This window comes from Triplophysa rosa, linkage group LG18, assembly GCF_024868665.1.
Source record: "Triplophysa rosa linkage group LG18, Trosa_1v2, whole genome shotgun sequence".
Lineage (NCBI taxonomy): Eukaryota > Metazoa > Chordata > Actinopteri > Cypriniformes > Nemacheilidae > Triplophysa > Triplophysa rosa.
Genome location: NC_079907.1, coordinates 927716 through 950419, shown reverse-complemented (window position 1 = coordinate 950419; position 22704 = coordinate 927716). Strand labels below are relative to the sequence as shown.

Below are 22704 nucleotides of genomic sequence, written 5' to 3'. Positions count from 1 at the left end.
CATTTTTCCATTTAACTGTTGGTGCTCAATAACTATTTTGTAAATTTATTTGAATATAAATTTAAAAATAAAAATAATTTATTTTTTAGATTACATCAGTATTAAATGGCTTGCATCATACAGAACTTCTTGATCTATTCGTTATTTGATCTGTAAATTTCAGGTATAACTTTAATCATAATGGTGAAAAAATATTTCTCGGTGCATGAACGTCTGCTTATGCATTATTAATGTAAATCCTGTGTGACATTTAATCCCTTTCTGGTGTCTTTGAATTTATAGGGGCGGTTTCCCAGACAGGGATTATTTTAAATCAGGACTAGGCCTTTAGGTAAATTAGGATACAAAAAAAACATTACTATGTGCATCTTGAGACAAAACAATCGCACTATCGATAACAATCAATATATTTTAAGTTGTGTCAGTGTAAATTGTTTTTAATCAAGACACTTCTAACATTGAAAGGGATCCTTCACCCCAAAATTAAAATTCTATCATCATTTACTCACCCTCAGATTGTTCCAAACCTGTATAGATTTCTTGTTCTTCTGAACACACAGGAGGATATCTGGAAGATTGTCAGATCTCATCCCACATTGACTCCCACAGTATTTATTTTCCCTACCATAGCAGTAAATGGTGGATGAGATCTGACATTCTTTCAAATTTCTTCCTGTGTGTTCAGCAATCTGAGGTTTAGTAAATTATGCCACAATTTTCATTTTTGGGTGAAGTATCCCTTTAAGTTAGTCTGGGACTAGTCTTAAGCCCTGTCTGGGAAACCACCTCTTAATGTGACAGTTTGCCAGTTTTACATGGTAAGACTTTACAATTTTATCACACCAATCGCATGTAAACACATAAAATGTTTCTCATATCTTGTAAGATGTGAATTTTATCCATCATCCTGGTTAATTCTAGCTCTTTTGTCTCTCATTGTTAGGGAACGTAATGTTTTGAGATGAGACTGTGTTCGTCTGTATTCTCTCTTGCGCTTCACACACATTAACACGTGCGTGTGTTGTGTAGGGGCAGATGAGTGCTCGTTGTGAGGTTATGAGAGAAGTCTGCAGCGTGTCAGTGTCATGGAAGTTCTCACATTAACACATTCTGACAGTCTCTCACATCTACACGCTCTTACCATGAACGTCACAATGACGTGTCTGACTGATCTGGGTACAACCAGATATGCATAATATTAAAAGGAACCTTGTGTATAGAGAGATGTGTATAGCTTAATATATGTGACCCTGGATCACAAAACCAGTCTTAAATCATCTTACCTTCAAAATCACAATTCCACTTAACATACAGTGCATCTGGAATAAATCAGGTAATTTTGTTTCCTGCCTGAAGCATGCTTTAAGGTTTACTTACCAAGAATTATAAGGCATGCACTTTCTGGCAAACGTAAAGATTGCTGGACATCTGAAGGTGTTGCAAATTCCGAAAAAAAATGTAAAAGAAAACATCTTCACCATCACCACAATCAATAAACGAATCAGACAGTGCATTTGAGTCTTCAGCCACATCGCATACCTCACCGTGTGGCCTCTGCACTGAAAAGTTCAAATGTAGTATACAGTATATGAGCCTTAAAAGCAGCAAACATTTTGAATCTTCTGGGGCAACCAGGAATACCACATTTAAAATGAGCATTAGGAACATGACTACTGTATGTATTTTCATGTGCTGGCAGTATGATAAGACCGATTCAAATCACACAACTGACACCACATCATTTTTGTGACAAGTGAATTATAACTGTAAGGCTATTTATGACGAACATACGTTAGCACTCAGTCGATCTTCATAAGATGACTCAGCCTGAATTAAAAAAATGAATCGAAAATCAAACACAGGTCGTGCGAATGGCATGATAAATGTTTACCTTTCAAAAGATATATCGAAGTTAATTGGGGAATAGTTGAGAACAGACTGAACTATTCACTCGGGTTTTATACGTGTAACGTTACAGGCTAAGCTAAGTTAAATCACAACACGCCGACAGACAGCAACATACAGTACGTTTGGGCATTATAATTTCGATTTCTTATGTTCAATCGTCAAAAACGACAGGATTAACACACCGATCCAAAAAATCTTGATTAACGTAACGCTATCGTTCCCAAAATCAGTCCACTCGTGCTAACTGTTCAGAAATGCAATCGAATAAAACAACAGTGTCTTACCGTGTCAATGCTCAGTCCAACAATTATCCATCTGCTACCAACTTCATTTCTCTTCGTCACAGACAAAATGTATTCTCCCCGTCTTCTTGCTGCATTATCCTCTCATTTTTTGTGCCGCGTCGGTAGTGTCTCAAAGTTGTAATGTCACAGGCAGCTATGGATTAAATGTTCGCTGCTCAAACTTTCAAAAATTTAAATTCACGACGAAACGACTAGCATGTCTTCATACAGTATGTAACGTTGTGCTTATGTTGTTCATATGATATTACACTAACAAATTAAGTGCTTCAGTGGCACTGGCTCTGCTCACATTTTAAAGAAATTGAGCGCGAAGGAAATCAATCCCACCATGCAATGCATTTACAGCCTGATACTGTATAAGGAATTTTGCGTGCTGAAAACAGAAAAATACTGTACATTTACAGCCATTCTGTTAAATATACAGTCTGATACTGTTTTATAAAAATACAGTACAATACTGTTAGAAATTGCCTGTAAATTTACAGTAAAATTTTACAGGTAAACAAATGGAAACAGGTTTTGTGTAGGCATGAGTTAAGCTAACTTCACCACCTGAGGAGAGTTTTACTCTGCTGGCTTCATCTCCGGCTCAAAAGGCAGTTTTCACTTGACCTAAAGTCATTCTGAACTTTTTTTATTGTATAAACTGTATTGTTGTGGACAGTGATGTTCTGCTTCCTATGATTCCAGGTCCAGTGGCTTCCCTGATAGCACACATACATCTGGTTTACGTCTATTTGACGTCTGCATTTACATCTGCAAGACATCTACAATACATCATTTGCTCATCTGCAATACGTCTCGGAGATGTCTGCTGTCCGACATCATATAGACATCTAGAAGATGTCTGTAAGATGTTTATGATTTAGAATGGATGTACAAAAGCTCTTTCTAAGATGTTTAGCAGATGTTTTTAAGCAGCAGATCTCCAGATCTTTAGCAGACGTATTACAGACGTTCAGACGTCTCCGAGACGTATTGCAGATGAGCAAACTATGTATTTAAGATGTCTTGCAGATGTAAATGCAGACGTCAAATAGATGTAAACCAGATGGATTGTGCTATCTGGGTTTGTTCTATAAACCAGTAAATGTCAAGGAAACTGAGTGGTTGTTGAGCTTGAGGATGAATGTAACTCAATTATTTTAATTAAATAGCCGATAAATAACTAAACGGTCATTTGGCTGTATCTTTGCCACACTTTTGTGTAATAAAACTTGCGATGTATCATAACAGGCACTGTCTGCAAAGTTATAAGCAACTTTAGTTTGTTCTAAGTGTTTTTAAACTTGGTTTTCAACACCTGATCATTTGACATGTAGATTTTTCTTTATATATTATTATTATATTACTTTATATATTTATATAATATATTTGTGGGTTTCTATTTGTACTCCATTTTCATTTGTAAGTCTGGCTTTAGCAATTACCCCCTGTAGCTGTGTCTAGGAAAGAGTGATGTTGCTGATTATTCTATGAGGATTGACAAAAGCTTGAGGTGAAATGTTGCTCTTGAGTCTGTTTAAGATGCTTTTGTACCTTTTTTCACTTTGCAGATGTAAAATTTTTGATAGACGTTTGTGGGTGTGTTGATCTCAGTGTGCGGACAAAAAACGATTAAAATTGTGTTAATAAACTTTTTTTTAAATGAGACACCGTGTCATTATTTATTATCATATATACATATTTTTGAAATATCATTAGTTTTTAGCGATGAATTGAACTTTTGTCCAACAATTTGGATTGTATTATGTAGAGAGGTAATGTTAACCACAGCGCACGCGGTCAGATCGTGTCCGGTGCCATAGCAACGCTGGTAAAACCTTTAAACTGCAAATAAACAACTAAAATAAATGATCAATAACATCTAGTGCCGCACTTTAAAAGTAAAAACACGTTAGAAACGCTTAATTTGTGTATATTGTGGTTTAACTGTAATGTGTTATCTTGTTGATCTTGGGTGAGTCGTTACGTCACACAGAAAGTCTTTATAACCCACGCGCAGCGACAGAAGCTTCATTTCTCTTCTCTTCTCTGCACGCGACGGTTGTGTCTGCTGAAAAACGGCATAAATCGTGTGGAAATGGCGAAAGCTCGACGCCCTCGGCTGGGAAAAGTGCTCAAGGACTTCTTTTGCATGCCGGTGGTCATCGACTGCTCGTGCAAGGAGTGTAAACCTGAAGCGTCTCCTGAGATCGACTCCTCGAGCGTTTCTAGTGAATCCGAGGTGTTTGTCACAGGTAAAAAACATGTTTCTCTAACGTTATTTGTGGCTAATGTCATTTCTGCCATGTATGCACTTCGATTCATCAATGTATAATACATTAAAACGACGAACGATGCCCGTTTATTAAGAGAATATTTTTGTTTTCATATGTAGCACAAACAAGCTTGGTGTCACTTGTGGAAGATGCCACACAAGACAACGTGGAGGTAAATGTCCTTTCTTTTTATTTCCTTTAATATCAAATTCAAAAGAAGACATTGATTTGGAAATGCTAGTGCTGTGGTGAGCTTTTGTTCCTTCATGATAATATTGAGCTGTTTAATAGCCTGTAAATGATTAAAATTGCCTGTAAAACAATAATATCCGTTAACATTGATATTAACCACAGAAAGTACTAATGTAATAAGTCATTTAAGTTTGTCTAAAGTGTCATTTTTGTCAGTGTAGAACACCGGTATAGACTGTATATATGAATGTATCCACAGGCTATTTGATCTTTTTTTCTCCAATTCTTTTTGATTAGACTGCTCCTCCTAAAAAAGGAAAACAGAGAAAGGTGGCAAAAGCGGTGAAAAACTTCTTCTGCATGCCGATGGTCATCGAATGCTCATGTGAGGAGTGTAATCCTAAATTATCTCCTGAGCTCGAGTCCCGGAGCTTTGCTGGAGAATCCGAGGTGTTTGTCACAGGTAAACACTTTTTCTCTATATGTGTCTCATGTCAATTCTGCCCAGCGATGTATAAAATACATATAAATGAAGAACCATGTCTGTTTATTAAGTGGGTATTTTTGTTTTCATATGTAGCACCAACAAGCTTGGTGACACCTGTGGAAGATGCCACACAAGACAATGTGGAGGTAAATGTCCTTTCTTTTTATTTCCTTTAATATCAAATTCAAAAGAAGACATTGATTTGGAAATGCTAGTGCTGTGGTGAGCTTTTGTTCCTTCATGATAATATTGAGCTGTTTAATAGCCTGTAAATGATTAAAATTGCCTGTAAAACAATAATATTCGTTAACATTGATATTAACCAAAGAACTAATATAATAAGACATTTAAGTTTGTCTAAAGTGTCATTTTTGTCAGTGTAGAACACTGGTATAGACTGTATATATGAATGTATCCACGGGTGAATTTATCTTTTTTTCTCAAATTCTTTTTGATTAGACTGCTCCTCCTAAAAAAGGAAAATGGAGAAAGGTGGCAAAAGCGGTGAAAAACTTCTTCTGCATGCCGATGGTCATCGAATGCTCATGTGAGGAGTGTAATCCTAAATTATCTCCTGAGCTCGAGTCCCGGAGCTTTGCTGGAGAATCCGAGGTGTTTGTCACAGGTAAACACTTTTTCTCTATATGTGTCTCATGTCAATTCTGCCCAGCGATGTATAAAATACATATAAATGAAGAACCATGTCTGTTTATTAAGTGTTTATTTTTGTTTTCATATGTAGCACAAACAAGCTTGGTGACACCTGTGGAAGATGCCACACAAGACAATGTGGAGGTAAATGTCCTTTCTTTTTATTTCCTTTAATATCAAATTCAAAAGAAGACATTGATTTGGAAATGCTAGTGCTGTGATGAGCTTTTGTTCCTTCATGATAATATTGAGCTGTTTAATAGCCTGTAAATGATTAAAATTGCCTGTAAAACAATAATATTCGTTAACATTGATATTAACCAAAGAACTAATATAAAAAGTCATTTTTTAAGTTTGTCTAAAGTGTCATTTTTGTCAGTGTAGAACACAGGTATAGACTGTATATATGAATGTATCCACGGGTGAATTTATCTTTTTTTCTCCAATTCTTTTTGATTAGACTGCTCCTCCTAAAAAAGGAAAATGGAGAAAGGTGGCAAAAGCGGTGAAAAACTTCTTTTGCATGCCGCTTGTCATCGAATGCTCATGTGAGGAGTGTAATCCTAAAGGATCTCCTGAGCTCCTCAGAGGTAACTGAGGTGCTCCACTGGTAACAGTTTTTCTACATACAGTATATAAGCCACAACCCCCCCACTCACATTTCTATAGGATACATTCATAGCTTTTAGAACGTTAATTAGCATGTGATTAGCTTTTAGCATGTTGCCGTTTGTTGTCTTGGTGTAAATTAGATTTTAGAATGTGGTGTTTGTTGGTTTTTCCCAGATCTGTATCAGTTAGCATTTAGAATGTTTGTTAGCGTTTGGCTTAGTTTAGTTTAGGGTTATCAGGTGTTTGTTGGTAGGGCTGTCACAATTATTAAATAATCGTCACATCGCAATTATTTCACATAACCGCAAATATTGTGAATTCTTTAGAAAACAAGGGTGATCTGCAGTATTTTACATCCACCGTCCTTGATCTTACATTCACATTCAAATTTACATTTACATTTAGTCATTTAGCAGACGCTTTTATCCAAAGTCAATTTCTCCATCATTTGAGTTGTATTAGCTTTGTATTTTTTTGTTGATTAGTTTTGTTTCCAGACTTGCTCATATCTAGTTTAAGTGCTCAAGACAGTCTTCTCTGTTAAGGTCACTCTATAGTAATATGTAGTTTTAGTAATATTTAAATATATAGTTTCTTCGTTGAATAAAATTATCATTAATAGTTACATTGTCAAAGCCTTAAAACGGACAATTAATCGCCGTAACCGCAATTATTTAATAGACAATTAATCACCAGCCAAATTTCATAACCGTGACGGCCCTATTTGTTGTATTTTGTATTTTCATGTGTACGTGAGCATCCTCTACATTAATATCAACTTCTTTTGTATCCATGTTTTATCCCCGGGTTCCCGGGGACGCCTGAGATTGACAGATCCAGCTCCGGTTCGGCCTGAGAATCTCGGCATGATGACCTTTCTCTCTTTTTTCTCTTTCTTCTCTTTTCTTTCACACTTAGCAACTGGTAGTATTGCAAATTCTGATTCGCTTAATAGATGATAGATAATTGGGCTAAATATGTAATAGTAGCAGTAAATTATCTTATAATTCTATATAATATGATGCAATTCTTAAAGCATTGTAGCAAGTAAGAGCCTTCAGGTTGACCTGGTAGATCTAATACGCTCATCTCCATCTCATTCAGTTTTGATACATTTGTTTAATAGCACTATGAATGTTATGGTCTGATTACAAACTAACGTAATGTTTTGCAGTTATTTTATCCACCTAATGATTCATTTGCTATAATACCATAATTTCTTGATGCATTAATATGTATTTAATTTAAAGTTGCAGTGTTAACCTGAAGGCTCATACTAGTTGAATAGATTAGAAGTAGCAAAGTAATAATTAGAAGTAGCTCCCAGGTCAAATACGGTAGAGAAATCATTTAAAATACCTGTATATAATCTCGATATTTTACCCGAATTGTCTCAATTCTCCAGAATATCTTGATACTATCACCGAAAATGTTAACTCGGTCTTCTCCGAAACGCTAAACGCAGTTGCGCCTAAAGAAAATTCAAGACGGGAGTCCAACACCGTGGCATAATAATGAGCACACGCACGCTCTCAAGAGAGCAGCCTGGAAAATGGAGCGTAACTTTAAAAAAAACATAATTAGAGGAATTTCGCATAGCATGGAAGAATAGAATTTGAACATGCAGGAAAAACATCTAGATCAGCCTTCTTTTCATCCATAATAGAAGAAAATCAGCACAACCCTATGTTTTTATTTAACACAGTGGGTAAATTAAGAAAAAAAATTGATCATCAGCGTCTTCAGATGTTGGACATCAGCATAGTATTATTATATTATATTGCAACTGCAATTAACTATTAGACTTTTAGATAGAAAGATATAGATCATGTTAAATCTATCATCTACCTCTTTTATTATGTTTTTAGCCTAGTTGTGCAAGCACTGTCGTGCTTGTAGAGATGCAGCAGTAGTGCCAGAGGAGAACTGGTTCCCCTGGCTGGGCCTGGGTTCTCCCGAGGTTTTTTTTCTCCACTGGAGTTTTGGGTTCCTCGCCACTGTTTGCACACTGGCTGCACTCCTTTTGCTCGCCGGGGGCTGCTGACATCAGCTTTAGAATTTTGTACTTAAGAAATTTATAGTCTGGATATTATATTACCTGTGACAATGCTGATCTACGAGAAAGACAACGGAGCTCAGAATGATAAAATAGCGGTGTGTTCTGCAACGCAGAGAAGCGGAAGACAAAAAAGAATGACCCTAATAAAACGGCCTGCTTTTACAACAGAATGCATAACATCTGCACTGATTTCTTTCGCATCCAGAGACAACCTCTACCTCCACTAGAATAGTCTTTGTGCCAGTAACCAGGCTCAGTCATCTCATTGAAGCCTTAATAAAAACTAAGGTTCAGGACAAGTAAATTGTCCATGCTGCAAATCCCTTCAAATAATCAAACAATCTATATTAATAATAAAATAATACACAGAAAGTATGTATGTGCAACAATAACATGCATAGTAGTGCTAATGTAATGTCTTAACATGATATACCTGTGACAATAAGGGTTGTTTCTATTTAAATAGCTCTGTTCACACATTTAGTGTAAGGGGGTCCCTGCCCCATATATCTCTCATCTAAGGGGTCCTTGCCCTTAAAAACGTTGAAGACCCCTGGTTTAATGTATTGCTTATAGTTATCATGTTTTCATGTACAGCTGCTTTATGGAAATGGTAAAAAGCGCTATATAAATAAAAGTTGAGTTAAAAGAACAATACGGGGTTTTTAGGAGGATCTATTGACAGAAATGCAATATAATATACAAAACTATTTCTTCAGAGGTGAATAAAGACTTTACGTAATGAACCATTAAGTTTGTAATACCTTAGAATAAGCTGTTTATATCTACATACAGAGCGGCCCTTCATACATTGAACTCGCCGCCATGTTTTGTACAGCAGCCCTAAACGAACAAACAACTCTACAATGCGCATTTCCTCTTCCTCTCCGCTGCGGTATCGTGGTGAAACGGATCGTGGGATGATCCGTACGGACCGTGCTCTACGGTTCGGAACGCATGTGACCCACGGATTAACTATACGTTTATTTATCATTGAGTAAAAGAGTCAAACGCTCTCTCGCTCCAGTATCTGGACGAGTACAATATTAAAGCGGTTCCAGATAAACAATGAGGCTCAAAACTGCTCCGTCACACAGCTAACATTACAACAACATATCTTGGTTCTAACTAACAGAAAAAACAATGTTACTCACATACTGATCCGAATCAAAGCAACCTCATCGGGGGTGATTTAAGACAATCTTTCTCTCCAACGACTCTGCTGGAAAGTATCTCCATAGATATCTTTGAGTATCTCCGCTAAAAGACTTAGTACCGCGGGTCCTAACGCGTCTCTGCTGGAAAGTCCTTATACTATTAGCGCAGGTCCTAGCTCCTGCCTGACTTTTATCCTTCTCTTTATACTTAAAATCCACAGACCTTTTATTTTATGTAATAAATAAGACATCGCTGACGACATCTTTTTGTACTGTGGTGGCCACCGTCGTGTTTAGACTGAGAGATTCATTGTAAATCTATAATACAAGACTAGTGGCCGCTGTAAATCAAAAACTGCGCCTTTAAGGAAAGTTGATTGAGTACTGAACACATTTTTCTTCATTTTTTTTACTTGAGTTCATGTGTCAAAGCTCTTGTGTAAATAAACTTATTTTTGAACTTGAACTATATTGTGCTTCTTGTCCAATGTACCTAATTTACACAAGATAATTCGACATTATTGTTTGAATATCCTCGGTCCTGATTCTGCTAGACCTATCTGCAGCGTTTGACACTGTCAATCACCAGATACTGCTAGCAACCCTGTCATCTCTAGGAATCTCAGGCACTCCTCTCCGCTGGTTCAAATCCTACCTCTCCGGCAGATCCTTCAGGGTGTCATGGAGGGGCTCGCTGTCCACTGCTCACCACATGATCACTGGGGTCCCTCAGGGATCGGTGCTTGGACCGCTGCTTTTTTCCTTCTACACGACATCCTTGGGACGCATTGTAACAGTCTTGAGAAACTGGTCCATATTTTTCTATTGTAATGCCTCTCCATGCCTGTCTTAGGAGGTCTGTCCCTTTAAAAAAAGGTCATGTGGTCAAGACTGGTTATAGAGGTGCAAGCATGGCTGTGAGTGTTTGCTAGGCTCAGCTTTATGCTATTATTAACCCCATTATGAGGAGCCTCTTTGGTTCTACAGCTCATAGTAAGTTGTGCTGTTTTTACTTGTCAGTATTGTGAGTTGTATATTCTTATTTATGTTTTGTATATTTGTTTAGGGGATTCATTGTTAGCCTCATTAATATAACAAGATGGACATTTCCTCTGGACTATAATTTCTTCACCATCGATCACATTGATTCTTTACGGATTATGCTTTTTAATTCGGATTACTACCTATTGGATTTCTACACTACGGATTGGTGAACTGTTAAACTATCTCTACTGTGCTTTATTGTCGGACTCATGAACTCTTGGTTTGGTTTCAAACTTATGTCTGGACTGAAATGCCCAAAGTGATGATGTTGTAAAGAATTTATCTTGTATGGTTGGGTTATCCACTGTTTATCTTGAATACACTTGGCTCTACTCTCAGATGAATGGATCCCCCTTATTTATTTAATTGTTTGTATATGTGACTAAAATAGATGCGTTACAGCATCATACGGGCACACTGCTTCTCGTATCATTGTTATGCTGACGACACCCAGTTCTAAAAGAACTACTTGTGTTTCCGGCACACCCCACGGTGCAACACGATCTCGCCATCCAACTTGGTAATACCACAATCACGCCTTCCAAAACAGCCAGGAACCTCGGCGTCATATTTGATGAACAGCTGTCCTTCAATGATCACATTGCAAAGACAACGCGGCATGCCGGTATGCGTTGCGGCACAACTCCTTGTCCAGGCCCCGGTCATCTCAAGGTTGGACTACTGTGATGCTCTCCTTGCTGGTCTTCCTGCAATGGCTATCAAACCACTCCAGCTGGTTCAGAAAGCAGCAGCGCACCTGATCTTCCAACAGCCCAAAAGAGCTCATGTGACGGCCCTTTTCATCTCTCTCCACTGGCTACCGGTTGTAGCCCGTATCAGATTCAAGTCACTAATGCTTGCCTACAGGACTATCACTGGATCTGCACCGGCACACTTTCACACCCTCCTACACTCCATCAAGAACCCTGCGTTCAGCAAACCAGCGGCGTCTTGTACTGCCTTCTCATAAGGGCAGTAAATCGCTTTCCCGCTCATTGTCCTTCACAACTCCTTCCTGGTGGAACATTCTTCCTAACTCGGTCCGGTCAACCACATCTCTCACAACATTCAAAAAACTACTTAAAACCCATCTCTTCTGTGAATACTTGACAGACAAATGAAGAAGAAAAAACCCACTAACCCTCTCTCTTTCGCTCGACTGCTATTGGTCTGGCTTTTGCTGAAGCTAGTAACTTTGCATTAGCACCTGTTGTATTATTGCTCCTGTGTGACATATCGCTTATTGCTCCCTGAACTCTCTGTAAGTCGCTTTGGATAAAAGCGTCTGCTAAATGACTAAATGTAAATGTATTGTTGTGGACAGTGATGTTCTGCTTCCTATGATTCCAGGTCCAGTGGCTTTGTTCTATAAACCAGTAAATGTCAAGGAAACTGAGTGGTTGTTGAGCTTGAGGATGAATGTAACTCAATTATTTTAATTAAATAGCCGATAAATAACTAAACGGTCATTTGGCTGTATCTTTGCCACACTTTTGTGTAATAAAACTTGCGATGTATCATAACAGGCACTGTCTGCAAAGTTATAAGCAACTTTAGTTTGTTCTAAGTGTTTTTAAACTTGGTTTTCAACACCTGATCATTTGACATGTAGATTTTTCTTTATATATTATTATTATATTACTTTATATATTTATATAATATATTTGTGGGTTTCTATTTGTACTCCATTTTCATTTGTAAGTCTGGCTTTAGCAATTACCCCCTGTAGCTGTGTCTAGGAAAGAGTGATGTTGCTGATTATTCTATGAGGATTGACAAAAGCTTGAGGTGAAATGTTGCTCTTGAGTCTGTTTAAGATGTTTTTGTACCTTTTTTCACTTTGCAGATGTAAAATTTTTGATAGACGTTTGTGGGTGTGTTGATCTCAGTGTGCGGACAAAAAACGATTAAAATTGTGTTAATAAACATTTTTTTATGAGACACCGTGTCATTATTTATTATCATATATACATATTTTTGAAATATCATTAGTTTTTAAGATGTTGAGATTATTGCGATGAATTGAACTTTTGTCCAACAATTTGGATTGTATTATGTAGAGAGGTAATGTTAACCACAGCGCACGCGGTCAGATCGTGTCCGGTGCCATAGTGTAACGGCGGGCCAGAGAGTTAAGAGCCAACGTTACCCGGATTGACACAGATGGCCAGAGGAGAAGGAAACACGAGTCCATTAGATAGTCATTTGACAAACTTTTTTAGCGGTTTGCACCAGCACTCCTGTTACACACATATAAAAGGGCGAGTACAGAAACGGAAACAAAACACTGTGGTACCGTCACAAACAAAAGAAAATAGCGTACACACGTGGTCAGCGGTAGAGCTAGAGCGACCATCACTCTCCTTCACCTCTCTGCGACTGCGCGTGCTCATCAAGCGTCTTAAAGTCACATGCACGCCTTAAAACATTATGTGGCCGTTACAATAGCAACGCTGGTAAAACCTTTAAACTGCAAATAAACAACTAAAATAAATGATCAATAACATCTAGTGCCGCACTTTAGAAGTAAAAATACGTTAGAAACGCTTAATTTGTGTATATTGACACGAAAGTCTTTATAACCCACGCGCAGTGACAGAAGCTTAATTTCTCTGCACGCGACGGTTGTGTCTGCTGAAAAACGGCATAAATCGTGTGGAAATGGCGAAAGCTCGACGCCCTCGGCTGGGAAAAGTGCTCAAGGACTTCTTTTGCATGCCGGTGGTCATCGACTGCTCGTGCAAGGAGTGTAAACCTGAAGCGTCTCCTGAGATCGACTCCTCGAGCGTTTCTAGTGAATCCGAGGTGTTTGTCACAGGTAAAAAACATGTTTCTCTAACGTTATTTGTGGCTAATGTCATTTCTGCCATGTATGCACTTCGATTCATCAATGTATAATACATTAAAACGACGAACGATGCCCGTTTATTAAGTGAATATTTTTGTTTTCATATGTAGCACAAACAAGCTTGGTGTCACTTGTGGAAGATGCCACACAAGACAACGTGGAGGTAAATGTCCTTTCTTTTTATTTCCTTTAATATCAAATTCAAAAGAAGACATTGCTTTGGAAATGCTAGTGCTGTGGTGAGCTTTTGTTCATTTATGATAAAGTACACAACAAATTTGTGTTTCTTGGTAAACAACGAAAATCGTAGCTTGCACCAACTGAGGACGGAAAAGATGTCGAAGAGCGTGCAATGGTAACTGCATCTTATATTAAATTTATTACCCCCATTTGCTTTACACAGCTGGATTTTTTTGGACATTTAAGTAAGGTTAATACTTACGCCAATGACATTTGGCTAATGTTGTGTGGCAAACAATTATATTGTTTGCCACACACCATTAGCCAAATGCATGTAACATCAATTACGTAGCACCATTCAACCATTTAGGTATCCATATATGTTATTTCTGTGAGGTCTGTCTAACTTCATGCCATTTTTTTATTATTCAGGAGGGACGTATAATGCTTAATGTATAATTAATTATAAAATGAGGATCATGGTAACCAACTAGTAATGACTAAAATATTACCAAATCCCTCCGAGAGAATTACTAATTATTTGGAACAGTATTTTAAAGTGAAAAGCATGAAAACTCTGACTAAAATAGTTTTTGAGGTTTTTGTAAACTCCTTCTGAAGGATTTGGTTATACTTTAGTCATTACTAGCGGGTATCTTTGTGTTAACTTTATCATCATTCTGAAGGATCATGTGACACTGAAGACTAGAGTAATGATGCTGAAAATACAGCTTTGCCATCACAGAAATACATTTCACTTTAAAATATATTCAAATATAAAAGTTATTTTAAACTGTAATAATATTTCACAATATTACTGTTTTTCTTCTCTGTGTTTTGGATCAAATAAATGAACCCTTGGTGATCAAAAGACACTTCTTTTAAAAACATTAAAAAATCTTACCCTGCAAATCCTGTTGACCGTTAGTGTAAATTGTACAATTTTATTTGAAGTCATCATGTTACGCTTGCATATTACTTTGAAGATCATAGTTATATTCTTGAACCTAATTATTCCGTTACGTTTCACAGTGTGCCAAAACACTACCATCTGGCCACGCATGTGTTTGGTTCCCTCACAACAGCAAGCACTTTAAAAGAACTTGATGACATGGTTCAAAGTGCTGCTGTTGTGTTCTCAAGTCCATCCTGTGGGGCCAGTGTTGAGAAACACTTTAAAAACCCGCAGTCTGGTGGCAGAGAACAGGGACTACATGGGATGTGACTACCAAGTCAAAAAGTGATGCTGAGGGCTTGAAGGTAAATGTCAAAACTAGGTTTACATCGGAACGTGTATGGTTTTACTTTCACAAAGATGTGAAGGAATACTGTTATTATCAAGTAAATGTACTGTAAAGAAACGGTAATGAAGTGAACTTGTTTGAGTGAAAATGTACTTGGATAAATTCCTTAGAGAGAGAGAGAGTATTTAGCTTCAAGTACGTTACGACAATAAATATTTGAAATAACTTCTATTTTACAAAACACATGTATGGAACAATTGCATTACATGTAAGTACAACAACAGTAGGACAGCATCTGAACAACAAGGCCTTTTGTCTGTACAGAAAGTAACTGTAGTGTGTGTTGTCTGGTAAGCCATACTACATTTACATAAAAAATACAATGAATTACTTGCCACTCGAAGACCACAACACAGCATCATTTAATATAACAAGATAGAAATGTATAAGAAATATAAGGTCCACCGCATCTGCAGCCTCAAACACTTCTAGCAGTCTGGTTGTCATGAGCTGTCTTAAAGCACACAACAAAGGAGATCTATTCAGGAAACTTTTAATATAACAATCAAAACAATAAACGGGATTCACGGAGGAGAACAATAGCACAATCACACATGACGTTAAACAAAGCTTGACCAAGAACAGACAGAAACTGTACACATGGAAAACAAGGGTGCTAATTAACTATACACGCGCAATGATACTAATTCATCCGTAACTGAGGGGACAAACGGGTGAATGAGATGAAACACATGGGAAAGCTGGGTCAACTGTAGATGAACAGACAGTGAACAAAATGAAAACAAAGACAAAACCCTGACAATGGTCATTTTTTAGCAGTATTTTTAATAACGGTTTATTTCTTGTATCATTGATGTGGTTCTTTTATGTGCGTTGTGTGATGTACGTGTGCTCACAAACAAAAGTAACTACTCATCAAAAAAATAAATCATTGACAAAAATACACAACATCAACAACAAATGGCACCAAGTACATATCCGACAGGACTTGTGTATTACTGGAGTTTATTCCTGCCCAGGGACATGGGCATTGTCAAAAAGGTCAAAGCAGAAACTTTTTTCAGTCATTTTTTCTTGGTTATTGTTTACGAAGGCTGATGTCTTCTATTGAATTGTGCATTGTCACGGAGATCCTGTGACGACAGACTCTTATTTTGATATAGACTCTGTCTTAAGCTGGATTTAAGCATTTCTATATATGGCAATGTGAAGTATTTTATGCTTATTTTGCTAACTGGTTTACCTGACACGATGGTTTAGCCCATGGGAGGGGCTAGAGCTATTTAAAAGTTTGCTGCTGCTGCAGGAAAGAGTCAGAACTCGTTGAGTGAGTTAAGCGCGTATAGTGAGACAGTGTGCCAATGTGAGATGAGATAGCGAGAGGGTTTAGCCAACTTATAAATATTTTTCTTTTTTTTTATAGTTATTTTGCACTTTGTATATGGACTTGTAAATACACCTGCTGCACATTGGGATTCTACTGGCACTTGTAAATAAAACCACCTCATTTCTGGCATTTTAGCGTTTTTCTTTCCTCCACAACCCTGGAGTGCGACCATCCAACTTAGCTGCAAAGGCCTCGGGGTTGACATGCATGAACTCCTACAATGTAGAAACGCACCTGAATATTAACACATTGTTGCATTACATTTAGGACATTACAGGAACCAACAAATTTACTACACCTTACGAGGGAATTATTTCCCAGGCTCCACTCGACAAGCACGGAGCGCAAAAGGTGTATTACTGCGGGGGTCTTACCAATCACCTCAATAAATACCTTCTGCCATATGCTGGATTGTGGAGCGGGATAATGCTAGGTTTGCCAGAATTAATCAACCCATTTTAGATAGAAAAATCTTGGTTTGTTTTCAGAAAATTAAACGCATGGCTTTATTTCATTTTGTTCAAAGGTTACCTTGGACGACATGGGACGGGACCACAATACAAGCTGCGCTCTAAGAGATAGAATTCCCTGAGAAAGCTGACAAGACAAGTAATTATAATATAAACAGCTAAATTATGTTACAAATTCACCTGTTTTTTGTACCTTTTTCAGAACAGAACAGAGGACAACAAAACCCAGGGAATCATGGAAAAGAGCCAGTGGGATTTAAAGCACATTCGATTTTCCTCTGGCCGGCTCACTAGGCTTGATGACTTTGTGGCCCGCTATCCGTTGAGTCACACTGCTCTCCTGAAGGAGTATGAAGACTCCAAAAGAGTTTTCAAAAGAAAAGTTTGAATACTTTAATAAAGGTGTCATTGAATTTGTGATGGGTAACAGTTTTTAAGTAAAAGTATATATGAAGAAAATTACATTTTGTATGTCATCCCATTGTATGTATTGATATCTAAAACAGTTATACAAAGTTATTTCAATTCTCAATGACTACTTCCATCAATACCTTACTTTGTGCAGACATACAGAGTGGACCAAGAAAAGTGGAAGGAATGCCAGCAGAAAAAGAGGGGAGATATGTCACACCACTCCGGAAGCCATTTCCTTTCAAGACCTCCAAAAATAAGGTATACTGTAAATGTAAAGCTGTCGTGCCTTCTACAGAATTAACAGTAATAATATTAAGCTTAACACTTTTAGCTCTACTGCAGCCAAGGAAATTTCAGCCAATCCGAAATAGTTTACTACTCATAGATATATAACAGCAAAACCCCCTTTTCATCACTTTATTTTCTGTTATTTCAAACACTACACAAATCTTTACTTAATATTATGTTAATATGTGTTACTTAATAAAAAAATGAATGTAATTTACAACTAAAACATCTACAAACCATTGGAGTCTTTTACATGTTTTTTTTAAACATATTTAAAACAGGACATTTAAAGACAAATGGAAGCAGTGTTACATGAGGATCCTTAAGAATTTGATTGTTTTTCAAACACACTGTTGATAGGTTGACTCCTCAGTGCCTACGGGTCCCACTGGGAAACACAAGTCTTCACTACAGCCTAGTTCATCCCTGCAGGGGGACCAAGAAGAAACGGAAAGGCAGTAGTTCAGGAACCATCCAAGACATCAGTAACCACACAGCATCAAGTAAGAAAGCTTTATAGTATCAAAAGTTCAAAATAGTCACTTTTAAAGGTTATTATTTGTATGAACATTCAAAAGAAAGAATATATTGGTTTAAAAAAAAAGAAAACAAACTGAAACACATTCAAATTGATGTTTAACAATGTGTCATATTTGGTTGAAATTTATGGCATGCAGCTCACCTCCTGGTGGAAAAGAAAAACCACAGAGGTTGTGGTTTCTGTGGTTTCTACCCAACCTGTAGGACAAATGATTACTATTCATCACAAAGAGCTCCGTTCACTTCAACCACACCGCTGGCTTTATGGCGAGGTATAGTGTGCATTTCATTCTCTTAAAAATGTAGTTATACAAGCTGTAGTTAATTTTTACAATTATAAATCTGTAGTTCTATATTAACACTTCAGCTACCACTATTTGGTAATATGGAATAAAGAATAACTAATCAGTAAGTAAATTTAGGACAAAGAGACTTCAATTCGTCAATTTATAAAATACATTTAAATGAAGAACCATGTCTGTTTATTAAGTGGATATTTTTGTTTTCATATGTAGCACAAACAAGCTTGGTGACACCTGTGGAAGATGCCACACAAGACAACGATGAGGTAAAATGTTTGGTTGCTAATAGACAAAATTGAAAACACAGTGTATGACAGCTGTACAAGAGTGTTTATACCGTATTCAAAGGAAAATATTCTCTCCAGCTCTTAGATTGAAGAATGTAATCGGCCTCCAGAGGTAACTGAGGTGCTCCACTGGTAACAGTTTTTCTACATACAGTATATAAGCCACAACCCCCCCACTCACATTTCTATAGGATACATTCATAGCTTTTAGAACGTTAATTAGCATGTGATTAGCTTTTAGCATGTTGCCGTTTGTTGTCTTGGTGTAAATTAGATTTTAGAATGTGGTGTTTGTTGGTTTTTCCCAGATCTGTTTCAGTTAGCATTTAGAATGTTTGTTAGCGTTTGGCTTAGTTTAGTTTAGGGTTATCAGGTGTTTGTTGGTAGGGCTGTCACAATTATTAAATAATCGTCACATCGCAATTATTTCACATAACCGCAAATATTGTGAATTCTTTAGAAAACAAGGGTGATCTGCAGTATCTTACATCCACCGTCCTTGATCTTACATTCAAATGACTTTTCTCCATCATTTAAGTTGTATTATACTGTGGCGTATTGCTGCCACGTACATTTTATTTTTTCCACTCATTTATGTCATAATAACGAGATCATATGTCGTTAAATCGAAATATGTTGTTTTAACGGGATAATACGTACTGGCAGCTGGGTTGCCAGCCACATTCTGTATTTTTACAGAACCACAACTGTAAACAATATTTACAGTATTGTACTGTAGTTGCCAGATACAGTATCATGCTGTACTTTTATTTTTTTACAGTGTGTACTGTAAATCTTTTCACCCTCAATTTACATTCTGGCAGCTGGGTTGCCAGCAAATTACTGTATCTTTACAGAACTATGACTGTATTAAGTACTGTATTATACTGTAATGCCACTTAATTTTACAACATTACAACGTGTAATATATTGCAATAAATTTTATTTCTACACAGAATATCATTTTCCTTAAAACATGAAAATTTTTACTTTTATTTTCATATCAGTAGTCTTAAATGGAAATAGAAAACAATAGTCTTAGAATTTAAAATGTTTATTTCTGATGCAAAGGCTAGAAAATTTCCTTGTATAAACATTTTGGCTGAAATGTCAGCTGTATGAAATAAATTCACTTAACAGTTAAAAGAACCGTTAACAATTAACAGAACATTAACAATCAAGTGCTCTCCACCAGTTAACGCATTATATAAACAAGTTGGTAGGAATGCCAGCTGTACTTTTGTATTGCAATTAACAGTTAACAGCACATCATTAACAATGCAGGAACCTTGCTTCCTTTTACTCCAATTACAGTGGATAGTGGAAGTGTGTAAACAAAATTCCATTCAAAGTCTGTAAGTTTTCTCAGAAGAGAGGACGCCTGTGGGCTGTTCTTTTTTTGCACAACTTGGCCAGTCTTCTTTGAAGTCACTTTCCCCTTCTTGGCTTTTGATCCACGCTCCGGGTTGATGTCGAGAAATGTCTCGTGGTTGTCCTTAATGTATAAAGAATGAATCTCAACATCATACTGCTAATACTGGACATGAATCAAATATCCAGAAATGCTGAAAATGCAAAGATTCTGGACCTGGATGATTTTTCTGAAAACCAGTGGACAGATAAATGACTCGGGACAAACAAGAAACCCTTAAACAACTATAACAAAACATAAAAACTGTCATTCTTTGTCATTATACAGTATTAAGAATCAGGGGCGTGTAAACTTTTGCACTGGACTATTTTTAGAAATTCTGTTATTATTTTTTGGTGTGAACTATATGTTAACATTTCTGAAATAACTTGCTCAGGGCAGGACTCCATTAAAATAAATCTTCATTTTCAAAATTCCTATTATTTTCCCCAAGTTTTCAGCTTTTTCCCAGATTCTGCAAGAGGGGTGTAAAGTTTTCAGCAGCACTGTATATGAATGACAAATGCGTAAGTGTCCAACCTCAGAATAAACTCAAGGGTGCATGCTTCCTCTTCCTGATACTGGAGGTTAAAATGTAGAATGAGGCAAACAGCGCCGCAAGACCAGAGACGATGTTGGGCTGCTCTCCTTCACACACAACCTGACCTTCCACGCTCAACATCCACCGCTGGTTGCTTAGAGACTGACCTGAAAATGAAAAGAAAGATTAATAAAACACGTGAAATAAACCTACTGTGTCTTTTTCTGTTATGTTATTTAGTTGTTAATAAACAGTTCAACATAACTGTTAAAATAACTACAGTATAGCTTTTTGCAGGAAAGTCCTCTCACAGCATTCATTACTTAATTTTCTTTTAGCCAAACAAACAAACACTTAAGGTTCATCTTTCACAAGAAATACCATAATGTATATTTCCATTTGTAGCAATGAGCTTTTCACTATTTAAAGGAACAGCTTCTTTGGTAAAATGGAGGTAATGCTAAAGTTAGTTAAGTAGCACAGAAACATTTTTAGTAAAAGCCAAAAATACATTGTATGGGTCAAAATTATCTATTTTTCTTTTATGCCAAAATTCATTAGGATTTTAAGTAAAGATCATGTTCCATGAAGATATTTAGCAAATTTCCTACCATAAATATATCAAAACTTTATTTTTGTGAGTGGATGGCCTGCTACAGTGCCTCCGATTAACAACTTCGAAGGCGATTTTCTCAATATTTTGATTTTTTGCACTCTCAGATTCCAGAGTTTTAAACTGTCATATCTCCACCTGATATTGTCCTATATCCTAACAACCCAGACATCAATAGAAAGCTTAATTTTTCAGGTGATGTAAAAATCTCAATTTTGAAGAATTGACCCATAAGACTGGTTTTGTTGTCCAGGGTCATATATTAACAATGGCATTGACTTTATGAATGGGAAATTAAAAAACAGTGTAACTGTCACAGTATTCATAAACTTTGAAAAAATACTTTACTCGGAGGCCGCCGTTTTTTACCGTCAAAATCTGTGACGTCAATGGTTGCGACCTAAACCCGTTCTCTTAACGCCACAGCGAAGCACACACGTTTTCCATTTATAACAGTAAAATATGAGACGTCAAACATAAGATCATATATATATAAATATATATACACACAGCGACAGTAGGTGGCGGTATGTCCTCTTGACAAGCCAGCCTGCCGGCCATAAAAGAAGAATGCGTTCAGTAAGCGTCTGTTCAAGGTAAACGTGCATTAAATCATAGCTTTAAACGACCTTCTTCAAGACAGTTAAGACTATTTAAGACATCATCATCCACCATTATCTTATACTTTATACATTATGAGAATACACTGATAAACACAGTAATAGACGCTTGCGGTTTGGTTATTAATTTTGTATTAGAGCACACGTGACGGTTAGCCCCGTCAGCTAATGACCGAGAGAGAGAAGACAATAGGCTACTGATATTGATAAATCAACATCAAAAAGTCCAAATCTGGATAAAATGCATTTTATAATGGATAAAAACATTGTGTATATATTCGCAATGACTTCGGTTGTTAATATGCATGTTTGTATTGTTTCTGATCAACAATATGAAAATGTATGAAAATACACCAAATAGCGTCTTTATTTTCCTTATTATTTTAGCATTATTTATACATTATTGAATACATTTTACGTCATCGAAAAAGAACATGGCGGCCTCCTTAGGTTAAAATGAGTATTACATTTAGGTTTTTTTAATGAAATGAAAATATTTGATGTTTCTAACGACAAATGCTAGTAGTGTATGGCTATTAAAACGTATTAACAATCTTTTCATCTTGTGTTTTCATTGACACATTCCTGATAAATGTTTTATTATAATCAATATCACAGGACATCTCTATTCGGTTCAGATCTGTGGATGTGTAAGCTCATACTGTTATACAGCAGGAACAGGAAGTGTGAAACAAGTAACTGAAGGAGTGATTGTTGTGGAACTGATGGGATGTGATGTCAGACTTGCTCAGCTTCACGGGTAACACTCTCCATTAATATAACATCCGCAACCTTTCTCACAACAGATTTGACAACATCCCTCGACATTTAACACTGTTTCTGTTTCATCGTGACGTGTGAT

At 36.8% G+C, this 22704-nt stretch overlaps 2 protein-coding genes across 3 annotated transcripts; both read left to right on the top strand.

Annotated features, from left to right (window-relative positions):
• The first annotated feature begins 3292 nt into the window (after positions 1 to 3292).
• LOC130569017 (uncharacterized) lies at positions 3293 to 10098 on the top strand. Its single transcript, XM_057358347.1, has 7 exons — positions 3293 to 4453; positions 4594 to 4646; positions 4964 to 5129; positions 5247 to 5299; positions 5613 to 5778; positions 5896 to 5948; positions 6265 to 10098. Exons 1-7 carry the CDS (start codon positions 4297 to 4299, stop codon positions 6400 to 6402), a joined length of 786 nt encoding a protein of 261 aa, XP_057214330.1. The 5' UTR covers positions 3293 to 4296; the 3' UTR covers positions 6403 to 10098.
• A 115-nt stretch (positions 10099 to 10213) lies between these two features.
• On the top strand, positions 10214 to 19619 carry LOC130569016 (uncharacterized). 2 transcript variants are annotated; one of them, XM_057358345.1, is made up of 9 exons: positions 10214 to 13494; positions 13635 to 13687; positions 13835 to 13879; positions 17029 to 17208; positions 17392 to 17498; positions 17889 to 18031; positions 18206 to 18340; positions 18584 to 18636; positions 18736 to 19619. In XM_057358345.1, the coding sequence occupies exons 1-9, from the start codon at positions 13338 to 13340 to the stop codon at positions 18745 to 18747; spliced, it is 885 nt and encodes a 294-aa protein (XP_057214328.1). In that variant the 5' UTR covers positions 10214 to 13337; the 3' UTR covers positions 18748 to 19619. The 2 variants fall into 2 exon arrangements, with proteins under 2 accessions (XP_057214328.1, XP_057214329.1); XM_057358346.1 differs by lacking the exon at positions 13835 to 13879 and having other exon boundaries at positions 18736 to 19612.
• The last annotated feature ends 3085 nt before the right edge of the window (positions 19620 to 22704 follow it).

Coding starts and splice junctions, on each gene's coding strand:
- LOC130569017 (XM_057358347.1), top strand. CDS start 4,297: ATGGCGAAAGCTCGACGCCCTCGGCTGGGAAAAGTGCTCAAGGACTTC. Junction 4,454..4,593: donor ATCCGAGGTGTTTGTCACAG/GTAAAAAACATG, acceptor TTTCATATGTAG/CACAAACAAGCTTGGTGTCA. Junction 5,949..6,264: donor CCACACAAGACAATGTGGAG/GTAAATGTCCTT, acceptor CTTTTTGATTAG/ACTGCTCCTCCTAAAAAAGG.
- LOC130569016 (XM_057358345.1), top strand. CDS start 13,338: ATGGCGAAAGCTCGACGCCCTCGGCTGGGAAAAGTGCTCAAGGACTTC. Junction 13,495..13,634: donor ATCCGAGGTGTTTGTCACAG/GTAAAAAACATG, acceptor TTTCATATGTAG/CACAAACAAGCTTGGTGTCA. Junction 13,688..13,834: donor CCACACAAGACAACGTGGAG/GTAAATGTCCTT, acceptor CGAAAATCGTAG/CTTGCACCAACTGAGGACGG.